General features: G+C 46.3%; 1 protein-coding gene and 1 long non-coding RNA gene across 4 annotated transcripts; one reads left to right on the top strand and one right to left on the bottom strand.

The window, feature by feature from the left end:
- LOC138224951 (uncharacterized) lies at positions 1–5,074 on the bottom strand. 2 transcript variants are annotated; one of them, XR_011183456.1, is made up of 4 exons: positions 4,961–5,074; positions 3,268–4,727; positions 1,319–1,446; positions 1–863 (listed from the first exon to the last, which is right to left on the bottom strand). It is a non-coding gene; the product is annotated as an uncharacterized lncRNA (long non-coding RNA). The 2 variants fall into 2 exon arrangements; XR_011183455.1 differs by having other exon boundaries at positions 1,319–1,437; positions 4,961–5,069.
- stom (stomatin) lies at positions 3,824–17,388 on the top strand. 2 transcript variants are annotated; one of them, XM_015367067.2, is made up of 8 exons: positions 3,826–3,910; positions 6,550–6,585; positions 7,940–8,049; positions 8,797–8,869; positions 12,163–12,245; positions 12,776–12,979; positions 13,629–13,763; positions 15,092–17,388. In XM_015367067.2, exons 1-8 carry the CDS (start codon positions 3,853–3,855, stop codon positions 15,284–15,286), a joined length of 894 nt encoding a protein of 297 aa, XP_015222553.1. In that variant the 5' UTR covers positions 3,826–3,852; the 3' UTR covers positions 15,287–17,388. The 2 variants fall into 2 exon arrangements, with proteins under 2 accessions (XP_006640808.1, XP_015222553.1); XM_006640745.3 differs by lacking the exon at positions 6,550–6,585 and having other exon boundaries at positions 3,824–3,910.
- The last annotated feature ends 312 nt before the right edge of the window (positions 17,389–17,700 follow it).

The raw sequence follows: 17,700 nt of genomic DNA, 5'->3' as shown, positions 1-17,700 counted from the left end.
TGAAATCAAGAGTTTTTATTGCAGAATTCACAGCACATACAATAGCAGCAGTCAACAGAAAACATGCAGGTCAAGAATAAAATACAGCACTGAATCGGGACATTACAGATCAAGCCATTGGGATCAAAAATCAAATGTCAGGAAAAGCACACATTGTCGAGAAGAACTTTCCAACGGACGACGAGTTGCTGGAGTGGAGCTGGAAAGGAGATCGTTGGAGCGCAGAGGATCAGGAGCCGCAGAACTGAAGATAAAAGAAAAAGGATCATGTTCGGATTTGCAGAATCGATTCACTTGAGGTTGTGAAATTAACTTTTCAAACAAGCTGCCTGAATAAAGAAATATAAAAACACGAACAAATTCAATAAGAAAGCAATAGGTAATTCCTTGAGAAATCACAGATACATCCCAGTCAAACTACTCCAATATTTAGAAAATACGTTCAGCCACATAGAAATTCAATTCTACTTATAAATGAATGAATAAATAAACTTAGAAAGTACCACTTACCTCTACAGCAAGTACCACTTACATCATCTGTAACATTCGTTTTAACTCCCTGCTTTGAAAAATGGTTACAATTTGTTAGTATTATCAATTTTTACCCAATGGATTCGATAAATAAAATAATCTTAAAAAACAGCGCCTTAGAGTTTCCACTTTCTATTTATCAAAGCACAACGGAACGAAAATCGGTTATATAGTCAGTATAAACCCGTTCTGGGGTTAAAATGTTGGAAAATACGTTTGTCTTAACCGACTTACACAAAGATAAATAGTATAGCGGAAAGTAGGAATATAACTTACCAGGAAAAAAACACCTCTTCATAACTGGAGGCCCGTTCATGGAATCCTTTTTTCACCTGGAGAAATAAAAACATTACGAATGAGTTAATTTTATCTTTACAATATTTAAGAATTCCGGAGCGGAAAGCGTTAATATAGCCCAAATCCGAAAGGAGAGAGATTACACAGCTACTGACTTTATAAAGCAAATGTTTGAAGATATTCTACAGCTTTTTTCGTTAAAGAAACCAACCTAGATATAAATATATTTAAAATACGTACTTTCATGAAAAATAAGTATAAGAAATAAACGATGTAAGTATAAGAACGCTTAATTCAGACTTTAAAAACTTCCGAGAGCACGCTGAAAAGGACAGGACGCTAATTTCGGCGTCCTAAAATACAAATTAAAGCGAAACAAATGCAATAAACTAAATTAGCAACAACAATACATTCTTGTCTAGCTTTCCTCAAAGTAAGATTTGATTTTTGCACTTAAAATAAGAAAAATAGAAACAAAACGCAAACGCACCTCACGCCGCAGAAACTCTCCCCGCCGCCATCTTGCCGGGCGCACCTGTGGAACAGGTGGACGGGGCGTGTCCGCTGAGGAAGGTCACTCTGGAGGCGGGCTCGGCTCCTGAATGACAGCTGTGGATTCTGTTACAAGGGCTCAACACTCACCACACCGAAGATAAATCGAAACTGTAACTCACCAAATCATGCATAAAGTATATAACGGCTAAGGAGTTGCAGACAGCCTAATACAGCGACATTCCCCTGCGAGACTGTTCGCCAGACTCGTTTAGCTTGCGGCCGGTTGATCGTATCAAGAGAAATGTGCTGGAGATAGACTCCTGTCGCTCCTAGTGAGGACTGCACCTCTCTCTCACTGCTAGTGCCACACCTGTCCTGCAGGTGTCTCAGTGGTATAAGGGGCTGCTTTTTAGAATTGAATGAAGAACTATTCATTAATTAATGTCTTAAACCCCCCCTTTTCCCAGTTTTGGAGAGCCCCGAAAATGGAGCCCCCCAAAACGGCCGGCGTGGTAGAGAACAGCCCCTTCCACAAACTCACCCCGACAGCGTGAGAGCTTCACCCGGGGCCTAGATCTCAGACTGACGGGGAGGCTCGGGGCTCGTCTTCGATTCACGACACTCACGGGGAGTCGAGGTGCTTTTCTGAACTTTAGAAGTGTCCGATGGTTCAGCCCGCAGAGCCACCAGGCCGGCCACGCAAAACACCGGGCGTGTCCATCTCTTATCCTGACTAAAGCCAAGTCAGGGTTCAGAGACGAGGTTTCCCCTGTTTGGTCGCTTTTCAAGCATTAAAGCTGAGACGCCTTTGTAATGCGCTTTTCTAGTCTTTTTTGCGACTGGACAAGACTTTATCTTTTCGAATGAGAGTGTAAAAATAAAGCATCAACATTTGCAGTAGAGTTGGAGTCTGTATGTCATGTGTCGGACATGAAGTCTGAGAGCTTAAAATACTAATGTTTTGTTGTTGTTTTAACCAAAATGTCTGAAATGATTATTAAGACAACTTATTAAAAAAAAAACTACACGAGCGATTAAAATCATCTAAATGTTTTATACCCCGGTGTATTACATGGAAAACAGTATAGTGATAAGGATGTAATAACTAGTTTTGCAATCAATGGAGCATCACATCAATCCTTATTATTACTACTAGCGAAGCTGTTATTTAATATATTGAAAGATAAGAAAGTTACTGTAGTCAAGTGCAAAGAGTGCAGGTGGTAAAAATGTTGTATTAATATCAGATAGTTGGCACTGCACTAGTGGAAGAAGCGTGCGACAGGTATTTAGACGCTTTATATTAACTCAGAATTGTCACCTCTGAGGGAGAGATGCAAAATAATTTCGATGAATTTAAAAAGCTCTCAAAGTTATACACAGGTTATAGAGTGGAAAGTGTTGGGGAACCACTGTCAATGAGTGACGTACAGTAATCTCGGGTGAGATTGCCTATCAGACACGAACAGTATAACTGTACCGCTTGATCCAAATTTAGAAGACGAGAATTGTGGAACACTGTTCCTGGCGCAAGGTTGACGCTAATTTCTAACCTTTAATCCGAAGGCTACAAGCTGAGCTCACGATACAATTCAGTAAAATACAGGAGGAACCGCGAGGAAGGCGATTTTAATCCCGATCACGTATAATCGCTGAACACTCTTGCGCGCTGTCCATTCGCTATCACGCCGTTGTCTGATTCATACCTAGATTTCTATTCACACGGCGTGTGAACAATTGTGAATCTGTCAACTTCCAGTAAAACACCTGACGTAGTCTACGTGTCCAGTTTGAAAATGTGTCTTGCCCATACAGTTCGCTAATGACACGCGGCTGACAGACACCCAACCAAACGAAATACAAATTATTACATCGCGGTGCACGGGATGCATTGTTACAGTGACGTGACTTGTGTTTAAAGCGAGTATAATTCGATTGGCGTACCTCTGCTTGGAGATCAGTTAGCCGGCTCTGCTCTTCCGCGCTTCAGAAACGTTACGGACTCGATTACGACTGAGTTTAAATCCTGTTTCGGGATCCCCCCCACAGCAGCAGCAGAACGAGCCCCTGCAGGGGATTCTGCGATCCAGTGTGAGCGAGTCGATTAAAAGACCTGGGGTGCTGCACAGGGAGGGAGAGAGGGGGCCCCCTGGCGGCCTCGGGGCACCAAGCAGTCGCCTGGCTCGCCTGCGCCCGTAGCCGGCCCTGGGCTGTGGATTCGGCATACATGCGCCGTCATAAAAGCTGGCCCGCAGCACTAGAGTGCCTGCATCGGCTCCGCTCGCCTCTCAGGCCCGTGTCGACGCGATTGAGCCCTCGCTGCGTGGCGGAGAGGGGCCGCAGGACCGCCGGTGCCCCCCCCCGCAGAAGTGGTTCCCAGGCTTGTTTACAGGGTGAGGAGGAGGAGGAGGAGGAAGGGGGGCTTTCCTGCCGTGACGTCAGAGGGTTCGTGTCGCTGGAGCTCAGACCCCAGAAATACTCCCCCTGCGTGGTGTTGTAAAAATACAACAGCAAAGTTTCTCTCCGGCCATGGACAACGCGGAGAGCCGAGACATGAAAACCGCGAACAGACGAGAACGCCAGGCAGGTAACGCGTTTTCATTGTTTTTTTTGTGTGTTTTAACTTTTAAATGCATTTTGCCTTCATTCTTGAGCATTTCTTCTTGTGCTGTGTATTTCATATTTGCCCAAGAGGTCTAGGTGTGCGACGCCTCCGGTCTATATATATATCCAGCACGCATAGAGAGTGCGCGATCTGAAGACCCCCTCTCCTCCCTTTCTTTAGTTTTTCTGTACAGTACAGCCTTCTGGTTCAAAATGTTGGGGAAAAGACGTCCGTGTGTAAAACGTGGAGAGATCAGATAACGGAATAGTGCAGAATCCAGTTCGAAGAGAAGAAAAAACACACGAAAGGGGATTTCGGTTATTTTATTTCTATACACAGCAACCTCTTTCAGAGGACAGGTATTCCAGAGTGAAATCCCTAATCACGCAGCAGCTGGGACGATCTTGGGCTCCTGTGTACTGCTGTACGGTCTTCATAGATCCGTGCTCTCCGGGCTGGGGCGTGTCCCTGCATCGGGGGCGCTACAGCGGGTCTCGGAGGACACCAGGAGTCGGTGTTTCAGCTCTTCTGTAAAAACTAGCGAGTCAGATCATCTTGAGTTGTAAACAGTGCTCTTGATAGCTTCGTGGATACACTGTTTCTTATGCATGGAAGTGCCGCACTACACAGGATGAATACAATAAATACGAATATCGATTTTGGTTGGACCGTGAAGCCTCTGACCCGACGTATCGATTTTTGAAAGGGATTGTAACGGGTCGTGGAGACAGGTCTCGGCCTGGACAGAAACCTTTCTAAGCCGGGGCGCGGAGATAAATCGACCTTTTTATTCCGAGCTCTGGGGACAAGCAAAAAAAAAAAAACAGCAGTGTTATTAAAAGATATGATAAAATCAGAAGCTTTGAAAGCACAGGAAATTGTGATATTTGGTCATGCCTCTAGACTTGTGGAGACTCTTGAACGTGAGCAGAGGTCGGTGGTTATCCGTACAGGTCTCAATCCGAATCAGCGATTTCTTTTCCTTTAATATGTTACCTAGTTATTCCGAAGTTAATTTAACACTCTACCCACCTTCCCAGCTCATCATTTTCAGTCGTTTCTCCAGTACTGCTCCAACGCCCCGCGCATTGTCACGTCTGAATTAAACGCTGACCGCTGACCGCTTTTCAGCTGGACACGCGAACGTCGCTTGGATTTGCTGAATGCAAACGTATGTATTTATATTAAAATGCACAGCAGATACTTTTTCGTACACGGGGCTCGGGAAATCCATACCAAAATCACCTACAGGTTACCATAGAAATGTCCCAGTTCTATAAACTTGTAGGTTTCTGTACAGAACTGGGACATTTGTGAAGAAACCTATACGTCATGTGTATGGGATACAGGTGACGGTGGTGCTCGTAATTAAATGCTAAAGGCTCAGATCCCCAGGGTCTTCATAATTAATAAGTATGTTTGGGAGAAATTTATGTTGTGAGTTAATGTATTACTTTACTTGACATAGCATGGATCACGGCGACCTGTGATTTTTTTTTTTAAACGTACTTTTCCCCCCGACCTTCTTCGGCGTTTTCAGAAGTAATCCCTGACGCAAGTAGCTTGTGACTGTAACGGATTACTCTTGTAAACATATTTTCACAAACGCTGATCCTGCGCTAACGCTTTTGCTGAAATCAAACGGGGGAACCTGTGCAAATCACGCGTCGCGGAGAACCCGTCACTAGTTTCGAGGCGCTGGTATCCTCTGGTCTGTGCTGTAGTCGCATAGTATTGTTTGCATTTGTACATTACTGAGAGTTCTGATGCGGGATACAGTGTAGATCGCAACCCTGTTCCGAGCTACTGTAGTTTGCGTGGGTTACTGGCCCGCTGTGATGTCAGAGGCACACCGTTACATCACAACACATTCTTCTTGTTTTAATAATAGTGTTTCCTTCGTTTGCTACAAGATGATAACGGTTTAAAAAAAAGTGTAAAGAGAGCACCAGATGATGGAACAACAAACATAACACTTGTGGTTAATAGTAATATCATTAATTGTCATCTTTATTGTATGTAACCGTTTATTCGGAAAAAACATCCTAAAAGACTTTTCAAGAATAGAAACAATGAATGCATATAAGTAATAAAATTAGGGAAGGAAATCACAAGTGTCTTGTGTCCTTTGGAAGACTATCCCAGTCTAGTCTGAAATGAGGGAATGCATGATCGCCCAATAGCTATCGTGTCATTTTTGATACCAAAAGCATGCAAAATAACTGTACTGTGAAGTCATTTAAATTTGATTGCTATATGACATTAGGGTGTTCACAAGGTTTTTGAGACTACTGTGTACTCTGCCTACAATCATGCATGAACATGTACTTTTAGCTACAGTACGTGGTAATTTGGGGTTTTTTTATTGCAAAGGCTTTGTGCTGATGATTAAAAATGCAATTAAGTGATCACAAATCCATTGAGATATAGAGAAAAATAAACGTGGGTCAACATCTGTATAAGTGCCCGTGGGTAATCCTACTATATGAGATGTGAACTTGTAGATGATGTCTTTAATGGCACAGTGTATTCATGGAATATCCAGTCAGTAGCTGCTCCTCCTGCCCTGTGCTGTCCCAGACACACTGTGTCTGTCTTAAACGTGTGAATTCTGTCTGTAGGCTCACCACGGTTCACACAAGCCGATTTCGAAAAAGGTAGGCCTGCCAAGCAGTGAACTCCAGTGCATGTTAAAGGGGAACTGAAGTCCCAGTTTCTCAGACTGGCTATTATACCCTGGTAACAGAATAGATTCATTGATGGAATCGCGCCATTCACAAGTTCTGGATCAAGCACAAAATCGTGAACGTTGTGAAAGCACTATAGGGTCTCCGTGACTCCTTGTCTCGGCACTAGCGAGAGCGAGAGTTGTGAGAATTGTGACTTCCGTCCCTTCCTGCTCACTAGTCCCTGTACTGACTCATGTACTGTGATGTACAAGCGAATCAGCACAGGTTGTGCCGCAGAGGTTTCACTGTGGAATGTTCCAATGTGATCTGCATGCAGAGTTAACAAGTAACGAGTGTTTGATGGCAAATCCGTCTCGGAAGTCGAGAGCAATGTATCTATTGGATTAGAAGAGATGTGTTCACATGCCTGCTTATTTACAGTTTAACAGGGCCGCTTCACCTCGCCAGAAGTTTTGTTGCCTCGTTATGAATTGCAGAACAGGGCGCTGCGCATACCTGGAAATGTAGTCTTTTTTGTGATGTAAATTGGAGGTTTCACACATTACTGTGTACATTTTACTTTCACTGAAAATCATTCATTCACAAATGCAAATTCTTTCTTGCACCACAATCTAAAAATAGCATTGTAGTTCCCCTTTAGGTGAATCAAGGTCTTGCCAGATGGTGGCATCTAGAAAGAATTAGATCATTGTTGTAAACTGTCCATAACCTAAATAAATACCTGGAGCTATGAAATAGTTTTTATAGGACTGAAATGAAATTAACCCCTGTGGCTCAGCTCCTATTATGAGTCCAGCAGCTATTCGAGGTATAAAATACCACCTAGATTGTGATCAGTGACTCTAAATATATTATGGAGGATTTTTCAAGTACCTTCCGACTGAGATCTTTCAGAGGTTTATTAGTTATTATTAATTAGCCCTGTTTAGAATCCATTCCACATTGACCTGATAGCAAATGACCTCTGCACGTTTCCACAGTAGGGCCACAATTGCTCTTGTCAGCCAAGTACAGCAGCAGGTCAGATGGCCCTTCCTCCAGCTGGGCACTCGGACAGGGTCAGTTCAAAGCTGGGGAACGGCAGGCCGGCGAGTGCTTTGCAGCGGTGCATGGTCTGGAGAAACGCGTCTTGAGGACATGTGACGTGGGAGCATGACCAAAGCGCTTAGCTGAGGGCACCCACTCAGTTTCTGCAGGGCGGAGGTGGGAATGCATCGCTTTGGCTGACAGCCGCCGTATTGTCAGCTTGTCATCTGAGCTCAGAGATCAGATGCTGAGTGTTTGTTCGTGGCAGCTGATGAATTTCCTTTGTTCCCGGCAGCACTCGAAGAAGCCGACAACAGTATCGGTGTCTGTGGGTGGATCTTGGTGTTATTCTCCATTCTGCTGACACTGGTCACTCTTCCCATCTCCATATGGATGTGCATCAAGGTGAGGCGGTCAGCTCAGGCGGCCCGTCGGGCAAGAACATTCCACATTTCCACGCTCGGCGAGTTAAAGCAGTCTCCCGGGTTGTTCTGGTTTTGTGGTGCTGTAGTATCCACATGACCGAGGTGAGCTTGGCTTCGTGAGGAAGAGAGCTTGTACAGAAATGGAGTTGCTTCTGCTGCCCCTAAGGGAATTCGTCTTGCACATCAAGAGCTCTTAAATATAGGACGTACATGACAATAATAAAATACATACAAGAGAACAATACCATAATACCAAACAACATTCAACACCACTGCTCAATAAGAGCTCTTCAGAACTCGAACTGTCATGTTATGCCACGTGGAAGTGTCTTTTGCAGGGACGTGACTCAAAAGCTTCAGAATTCCTTGCGCCAAGGGGTCGCTCTCATTTGAACGATACTACCTGCAAAGAAAGAACTTGCAGGGGAAGTGGTAACAGGTCTCCTGTGAAAGTATTGGTAGTAGGATTTGCAAAGTAGACTATGATCTGATGATGTTAAAATCATAGACTGCTTTGCAAATCCTACATCCAATACTTTCACAGAAGACTTAACTGTTGCCACTTCCTACAGAAAGTCCTCTGCAGTTTGTGACATCAGAACATTGGCTTTTGTGTTTGCTTTTCTCATTAAAACCAGTCTTACCCTAAACACACACAGCTCATCGTGATGGAGAAGCTGTAGTGGTCGTGTGCTGACTCTGCGTGTGCGCTTGTATCTCTGCGCAGATTGTGAAGGAGTATGAACGGGCCATCATTTTTCGACTTGGGCGTATCCTGAAAGGTGGTGCCAAAGGACCAGGTGGGTCACTAAGCTCTGCCTCTCAAGAGACTGCATCATAGTTGCAATGTTCTCGTTTACGCTTGATCACATTGTGATACTGTGTGCTTCAAATGTGCGTTTTTACACATTCGCATTAATTTCCTCTGTCCTCGGAGACATCTTCTCTCTCTTGTGAAATGTCATCAGAGCAAGCTCAGAGGAACAGGACCAGGTCAAGTCAGAGCTTAAGACAACCTGGTAGCTAAGCTCACCCGTTCTCTTACCAAAGGTAACAAAAGCAAAGAGCAGCATCCATTTCCTCTGCTGTGGTATGGGAGTGTTGTTTCAGATCGGGCTTTAAGCGAACTGCTGTGGAATCTGTGGGAGGGTCTGTGAAGTGAGTTCCTGTTGTCTGCGGTCGCTGCTGCTTTAGCTCAGTAGGTAAAGCAGTAGTGCACTGGAAACCGCCCACGTCTGTGTCAGGCCCTGCCCCGCCTCCTGCACCAGTCACTCATGGCCCTTGCCTTCCCCAAACCACATCAGAGCAGCCACGAATCGGACACCATTCTGCGCTTCGTGCCTCTGTTTTCTGCTAACAGAAATATGTGCAATCCAGTGAAAAGACTCCGCAGGTCTGCAGGACTCGGAGAGTCCCTGAATTACACAAAAAGGTCTTCTTCTTATCCTTCACTGCAAATACGAATGCTTCCTAGATTGTTTCTGACTTGCTCAAGTGGATGCCGTTCTGATCACTTTTTGTAGTCCAGTTTTCCTTGGGATGTCCATGAGGCTTTCCCAGCAGCTTTGTTTGTCTTTTTTCACATTTAGAATCGCTAATCACGTTTCTTATTCTGGCGTGATTGAGAGTATACCCTTGCACGTGCACAAGGCTTTAAGAAGCTGAGCTCAGGGCCACACCATTATGGTCTGAGCCACTCAGGATGTCCTCAAAGGTTTTGTACAGAGCAAGATACGTACAAGATTAAATAGAATCGGTTGCAACGTAATTAGCCTAGCTCACCCATTATGACATTTATATCATTTGCCCTGATGAATAAAACAGATCAATATGTTAAAACAGTGTTTCCCAACCCATTCCATTCCCATTCAGCTCATTCCGTCTGAGCGCTTTCATGTAAGAAATCCTTAAGTAACTCGTCCGGGAGTTTTATAAGTTTCGTTTTTGCTCGCAAACTGGAAGTTGTAAGTTCTGGAGCACAACAGTGGTATGGCAGATGGCGACATGCTGAGGAACTGAAAGCGATTAAGGGGTTCAGCAAAGACCTGGAGCATGAGCTGACCGAGCACAAGTGCTTTTCATTAGTGTAGCCCAGCTCCCTGCTAGGAGCCCCTTCAGGGAGAGACTGAGCACGAAAACAACAGGAAGAGAAGAGGGCAGATGCCAGGAAAGGCTGGCAACCTCTGATACTGGAAGACTGAAGTCTGGAATCAGGAAGGTTGTTTAGCTACCAGGAGGTCTGCACACTCAGACGTTTGTGGTCAAATATTCACATGGCTTTGAAAATGCCTCTGAAGTTACCTGCCATGCACAAATAGTTTTTTAGTAAAACAACAAAACATTCATGCAGTAAAGCTGTACATCAGTCTCACAGCGTTAACAGTACCCCAGCATGCTTTGATGGACAGTATAATTGAGAACTGTACTGCTGTTGCCATAATACTGTAAGGCTCGTGCATTGAACACTCAGTTCCAAGAAAGAACTGACTTGCATACAAATGAAACAATAGCAGGCTGTCCAGGGCCTGAATGAAAAGACAAGGGGATACTCGGAAGAACTGGCTAATAATAGCGCTCGCCGGGAAACGAGATCAGCTTGCTCTCAGTGGGGGTTTGTTTAGAGGTTTCTAATGTTTCCTGACTGAGGTTGTCAGTGAAGGTTGTCAGTGAAATTGCTTTTTTTATTACACTATTCTTTTTTATTTGAAGTTTTAATGGAAACAACTTTAAGCAATTCCAGTCCTAGAAGAAGCCCAGAAGCTCCCAGACCATAATAAAGCAGGAAGAAAATGCAACACTCATTTTTACATCAACAGCCCATTGAATACTGTATATAGCATACGTGATGTTATTTGCATTTTAGGTTTGCATAGTCTTGCCCCATGGGATAGCACAATCATGAGCTTAGATCACGTGATTTCAGACCGAGATCAGGGCCTAAGTGTTGCACTTGGTTAAAATAGCCAAGTGTTGATTAAAGATCTGTGCAAACAGATGTCCAGGAACACATGATTCTGATGAATGTAAGAGCTGTGAAAGATACAGCCGTGTCCTGCTGGAGTAAAGAAGATGGACTGCTTGTCCAGAGAAACAAGGAAGAACAAGGCAGCTCTGTGAGGGACTGGCTCGGGGCCATCACATCACAGGACGCTAATCAGTGTGAGATACTGTAGCAGTGGCTACAGAAAGAGAAATCTCCTGAAAAATGAACCCATGCAGCAGCAGAATGACAGGAGATCTGTCCTGGAGAGGAAAACGACCTGTGTGCTCAAAGTCAGCTCATCGGGTTCTTCAGAAGCCAGAGTGAAACACCAAGCAGAGGACACAAGGGGAATCTGCCTGGAAGTGCATTTAACGCCGGAGACAGGAGGCACATCTTTACTCAAAGGGTGGTGGGAGTGTGGGCCATGGTGTTGAGGCTGATACCTTGGCTGCTTCCGAGAAACAGGTGGATAAGATCCTTGGCTCAATGAACAGGCTCATGTGCAGCCTTTCTTATGTGCTTATGAGAGAATGGGCGGAGCCATTTTTTCACCGATGACTGCACTTTGCCCTGGACAGCGCTGACAGAAGAGAACACGTACAGTATGAAGATGTCAGGGTGAACATCATGCCGACTAGCTAGTTGTTTCAGCTCTGCCTGCTGGCCAGTCACACTGGAAGAGATGCAGAACAGTCTGAACCGAGATCAGTTACTTCAGTCTGTGCATCAGCACTGCCAGGAGTAATTCTCCACGTGATCCTACCTGATACTAACATCCTCAGTAAAGGTAATATATTTTTAATGTGATGTATTTAATTACTTAAGCCTGTCATGAAAAGAAAAGCAACATTAAATCTGTTGGACCCGATGTTTTTAATTTTGTATTGCTTATGCATTTTTGCAGTTACCAGTGCTGCTGTCTTCCACTGCTACGTTGTGTCTTGCTGCGTGTGTGAACCTTTGAGATCACAGTAGCTTTGAGGAAACGGCAGCACATTTTTCATTGGAGTGAAAAGCTTTGGAAACGACATTTTGTTGGCAGTGTGAGGATTCTCATGGGTAAAAATATTCCAGATTCAATACTTACCGGTCCTGTGCTGTCTCTGTCAGGTCTGTTCTTCATCTTGCCTTGCACTGACAGCTTCATCAACGTGGACATGCGCACCATCACCTTTGACATCCCCCCACAGGAGGTAAGCAGAACTCCTGCAGAAGGTTTTGAAGCAATCGAAAGAGAAAGGCAGTGTCTTCTAATGACACAAGCAGTCTGAGCTGTTCTTCTGCCTGTTTATGGTTTGTTTTCGCATTCCAAGCTGCAGCTGCGCTGAGTTTGGTCATTGCCAAGTCGCTTGTGTCTTTACTCAAGCAGCTCTGATCTTTCCTGAGGAGGCCGAGTGCAAACTGCTGAAGGGCCACTAGCACTACTGGTGCAGAGGCACTCACTGGAATTGTTTCCAGAACTGCATAAAATGAACTTAGTGAAAGTAACTATTCACACGCTGCATAGTTCACTGAAACGAACAAAGTTTCCCCCCCATCTTGTTCCGAGTTTTACAGTGAAATCCCTTACGTAAATAACCTGTAAGTGTAAAGACTCACTTTTACAAGAGTCTTTCCCCAGCGCTGACTGGGAGCAGTGCGCTGGGGGGAGAGGGGCAGCCGGCTGGCGCTGTGGACGTGTCCGGAAGTGTTTCAGCGGCGTCCCGGTGTCTCCGCCGCCCAGGTCTTGACCAAGGACTCGGTGACGGTGAGCGTGGACGGCGTGGTGTACTACCGGGTGCAGAACGCCACGCTGGCCGTGGCCAACATCACCAACGCCGACGCGGCCACGCGGCTGCTGGCGCAGACCACCCTGCGGAACGTGCTGGGCACCAAGAACCTGTCGGAGATCCTGTCCGACCGGGAGGAGATCGCGCACAGCATGCAGGTACGGAGCGAGGGGACCTGCCCCACAGCGGATCCCTTTCCATTCTCTGCACGGGCACCGGGTCCTGCTTTAAAAGACATCGTACCGCAAGGGAGCCAGTGACGGGCCTATTCCCTGCTGGACGGCGAAGAGAAGAAACGCAACGTCTTCGGGTGTCAAAGAAGACTCCCTTCTTTGGAGAAGAAGAAGGCTCCACAGCCGAAACGTTGCGTTTCTTTTCAGCAGGGAATAAACCCATTACTGGTTCCCTTGCTGCCTGCGCATGCTGACGCAGCTTCCTACTTGAATGATATTGTCTGCGCTGGCAGAGCCGTGCTGTCCAGGCCACAGTGAAGCGCTTTGAGCCCACACGGGCTTCTGTGTTGTGACCCAGTCACACTCTCGGGGTAGGTTCTGGGCATACTAGTTGGTTTTCATTTCAAGCAGCAGCGAAAAAGGTTGCACAGTGCTCTACAGTGGGCCGTTGCTATTTGTACTCGTACATTGCTATTTGTAATGGCATGAAATGTGAGCGTCTTATCCGGCCAGCTAAGAATAGACGCAGCAGCTCCTGCTGGGAGTCGTGAGTGAAGAGCAGGGGCAGTTGAGCCAGTGTGCAGGGGGCTGCTCGGCGAGCTGTCTTTGATGTTTCCCCGCTGCCTCCCGGCAGTCCACCCTGGATGACGCCACGGACGACTGGGGCATCAAGGTGGAGCGCGTGGAGATCAAAGACGTCAAACTGCCGCTGCAGCTGCAGAGGGCCATGGCAGCCGAGGCCGAGGCCACCCGGGAGGCCCGGGCAAAGGTACCGTCGCCCCACACCGCCACCCAGGCGTGCTCTCGCTCCCAGGCTGAGAAACTGCAAGAGGGGGCTGCCGTGCACTGCACTAGATTGGAGGAAGGACTCTGAGAGACAGGGATGCACAGCGGGCCGCAGGATTAAGTTAAAGTGCCGTATACAAGATTAGATCAGACTGTGAGTGGATGTGCAGGCAGGGAAGGCTCCCCTCCCCCTCAGCAGTGAGTAGCCCCCCCGGGGGGAGGGGATCGGGCAGGATGAAGGTCAGCCTGAGCTGCCATGGAGGGGAGTTCAGGAATCTGCGTCCCCACCGAGCACCAGAAATAAACCCAGTGTCGTGGCAGGAGAGCAGGCAGGGCCTGTCCCCTGAGCTTTCCCTCCTCCCCGCTGCTTCCTAGGCCCGCGGTAGATCAGCTTGAGAGACGTGGCTCTCTCTGGGGGTCGAGACAGTGCAAACAGATCTGGGAAGTAAACAAACGCCCTCATTCCCACGAAGGAAACCGCCCCCCCTCCCCCTGGTGTTCTACAACCCTGGAGAGCGTTCTGGGTGCCCGCTTTGAATGTGTCAACCTCTGACGGGCAGCCGGGTCTTTCTGAAGCTCGTCTTTAATTACTGAGAGTGGGCACACTGACCCGGCAGACTGAATCCTGTTAAATACAACGTGAGGCGGCTCAGCTCTTCTTGTCAGCTCAGCTGCTGTGCATGTCTGTATAAATTCTGTACAGAGGGTGTGGCGAGTTCCCTTTGCTGTGCGTTCAGGGCCTCCTTTCTCCCCGAGTAGATTTGCTGGCAAACGCATGGTATTACACACTCACTGTCTGTTCTCCAAGAAGACTGCAGACAGCCCCAGTTATTGAACACGTAGCCCTTCATGGTGGCCTCTGTGTTTGTGTCCATTTTTCACAATGGCCGTTAATGCCATCAGATTTCCATCCAGATTCACAGTGGCAGCGCCTCCTTCAGCTGCTCTTGTCGGTGACCACAGACGTTCGTTCTGTGTTTGCTTTGCTCTGCCTAGCCCCCACGCACCTGCTGGACAGGTGATATTGGAGAATTCGGAAAGGTTACAAATGAGAGGAGACCATTCAGCCGTTCGGCAGTGAACAACTGGTTCAAGCCTCTCATTCAGCCTTTTCTCCAAGGGTATTGGCTGCAATGATGTGGGTGGGTAGCTTGTTCCACACCCCCACCACCCTTTGTGTAAAGAAGTGCCTCCTGCTCTCTGTTCTACATGCAGTTCTCTACTGTTGTTCATGTATGATGGTGGGCTGTTACGCTGCCCTCCCGGTAAGCTCTGGTCACCCAGTACCCCGCGCCTGCCTGTCCCCCCCAGGTGATAGCGGCCGAGGGGGAGATGAACGCGTCCCGTGCCCTGAAGGAGGCGTCCATGGTGATCGCCGAGTCGCCCTCCGCGCTGCAGCTGCGCTACCTGCAGACCCTCAACACCATCGCCGCCGAGAAGAACTCCACTATCATCTTCCCCCTGCCTATCGACATGATGCAGGCCTTCGTGGGCCCGCGGGCCTGAGCGGGGGGGCGCAGTGCCAGCCGCTGCGGGGGGGGCGGCGGGCAGGCTGCCCTGGCTGGCCGCAGCTCTGATCTAGATTTTCTGTAGGCGTTTTGTCTGTGAAGTTGTATGCTTTGCTTATCTCAGCCCCCGGGCAGGCGATGTAGTTGCTACTGGTGTGATACCGGCGCAGGAACGTGTACTGGTGGCTCTCCTCCCAGATCCGGTCATTTGATGGGGGCCCGTTTTTTTTTTTACTGGAAAGTGTCCACCCAGCTTGTGGTTTCAGCCCCACCAGGGGGACACATCCAGACAGCAGTCACCCTCTGGGGTTGGTTGATCAGAGGGGCGAGGGGGTCTAATTAGCTGACAGTTCAAAAAATTCACCAGTAATGCTAAAACAATAAAAGGGGGCTATGTACCGGCTCCACTAGTTATAGAACAATAGAAACCCAGCCCACACGATTCAGGGTCCTTGTAAAAATGTTTTTATATTAGGAAATGTATTGTTGTCAGAACTAACGTTTTATTGCTATGAATTGAATGTATTTAAACCATCCAGTCATTAACGTAGGTGTTCGCAGAGCCAAACGTCGGAATATTTCACCACGAGCGCCGTGGGTGGCTGTGGTTTCCATCAAGCTGGGGGGCACAGAGCATCACGCGAGGAGCTTGGAGACCGGACTCGGCTGGCAAGCACTTCCTCCCACGTCAGATCAGGCGCATTAACCAGGTAATGACAGGCTTAGTTAAACAGGACTGGAGTTTCAAACCGAGTTTGGAATTTCTTGTTTTACATTAATCCAAAGTAGTGATTTATTAAAGATCCAATGTAGAATGTAGATGTAGAGTCGGTAATTTAGACCCAGGTTTTATATGTAAAATTAACGTCTAACCTTCCTTTAGGTGGGTAGATGGAATTAAAATATTCCGACCTCCCACAAGAAAACAAGTTTCAGACAGAACCATCTCCAGGAACAAGCCATGTGTTTTTAGGATTCAGTGTGCCTTAATAGTCATTTCCCCATGTAAATTGTTCAGAACTTGCTGCATCAAATTAAATGGCGATGTCTTTACTGTAACCAGTCCTGCTCGTCCGTATTATCCCCCATGTCCGCTAATGTACGGTTTTCTCCTATATTACTAATTCATTCTTCCCGTACGTTCTTGTTCGAGTCTGATGTGTTTTATATGGTGATGTAAGCATACCTTCGGAAATGTGATTTTGCCAGCAAGCTTCAGAAATCTGCTGTTTCTAGTGACCCCCCCGTGTTCCTCCTGCCAACACATAATCAATCGTGACTGGAGGAGCTCAAACAGCCCGTGGCTCGGTGTTGTCTTTTTAATCTCTGCCTAGCTGTTTAAGAACAAGTAGCGCGGATTTTTGTAACGCGGATGAAAAGAAAAAATGCAAACGTTTGGCTGTTGAGCCTTCGTCGGGTATCAAAATCACTTTGTCTTCATTCTGTGTAGTTTTAACCTCAGCCTTTCCTTTTGCTGCTCCATGTTTGAAGCTTTTTTTTTTTTAAAAGGTAAACGGATAGTATCACATACTGTACCAACCACAGAACAAAGGTGATTTTTGCTATTTTTTTTTATGCTGGAAATAGAACTGGTACAGAACTTTAAAAGGTCAAATACAGTTTATACTCTGCAATACCGACTACAACTTATTCTATATAGCTTTTTTTAAAAACAAAATGGTAGCAGAACAAAAAAAAACTGAGTTTTTATGCCAAAGCAGGTTTTATAAAAAAAAAAGAACAAGGGATATTTTCTTCCATAGTTTTGCACTTGTATTAACTTTGAGGTTTCACAGCAGAGGGAGAGACCACGTTTTCTGAGGCTGATGAAATGCATTTCATTTTAAGACGGCATTTTCATTGAAAACAATAGGTATTAATTTCTGTAACCGAGTGTTGCAGAGGTCTTCTTTTAATCCTAGCGGGGCTCTTCAAAGAACTGTGCACTGATAGTGTGGGTTAAGGATTGTTCAGTTTCCTCAGTCATAAATCTTTTTCTCCGATCCTTGATGCTGAATACCATGCCTGGTAAACTCATTAGCACTACCTAATTTTGTAAAGGTGTTCCTGAGCAAGTAATAAATCCTCTTATTAAAAACATGCAATCTGTCTGCAAATTTAACGTTGCCCTGATTATGTGATATGGTTTTAAATATTACTGATGACCTCCTAAAAAAAAGTCTCATCAGCTGTTGAAATAAATTAAGGGCTAAGACCAAACAAATTGTGGAGTATTAAAAATAGGTAGGCTGTCATCTCCTCCTGCACTGCTTTCATTACGAGATACAGGAAATGGGATTTAGTGTTTACACAGTGTTCAGGCCCCAAGTCACATGATCAAGTGTGCAGAGAGTCTGAAGTCTACAGGATTTCTTTCACATTCCAGAGCACAGCTATTGCAGAAACCACCAC

The sequence above is a fragment of the Lepisosteus oculatus genome, chromosome 24, assembly GCF_040954835.1.
Source record: "Lepisosteus oculatus isolate fLepOcu1 chromosome 24, fLepOcu1.hap2, whole genome shotgun sequence".
Taxonomy (NCBI): domain Eukaryota; kingdom Metazoa; phylum Chordata; class Actinopteri; order Semionotiformes; family Lepisosteidae; genus Lepisosteus; species Lepisosteus oculatus.
This window is presented reverse-complemented; position numbering and strand designations above follow the sequence as displayed.

Coding starts and splice junctions, on each gene's coding strand:
- stom (XM_015367067.2), top strand. CDS start 3,853: ATGGACAACGCGGAGAGCCGAGACATGAAAACCGCGAACAGACGAGAA. Junction 6,586..7,939: donor ACAAGCCGATTTCGAAAAAG/GTAGGCCTGCCA, acceptor TGTTCCCGGCAG/CACTCGAAGAAGCCGACAAC. Junction 12,980..13,628: donor AGATCGCGCACAGCATGCAG/GTACGGAGCGAG, acceptor GCCTCCCGGCAG/TCCACCCTGGATGACGCCAC.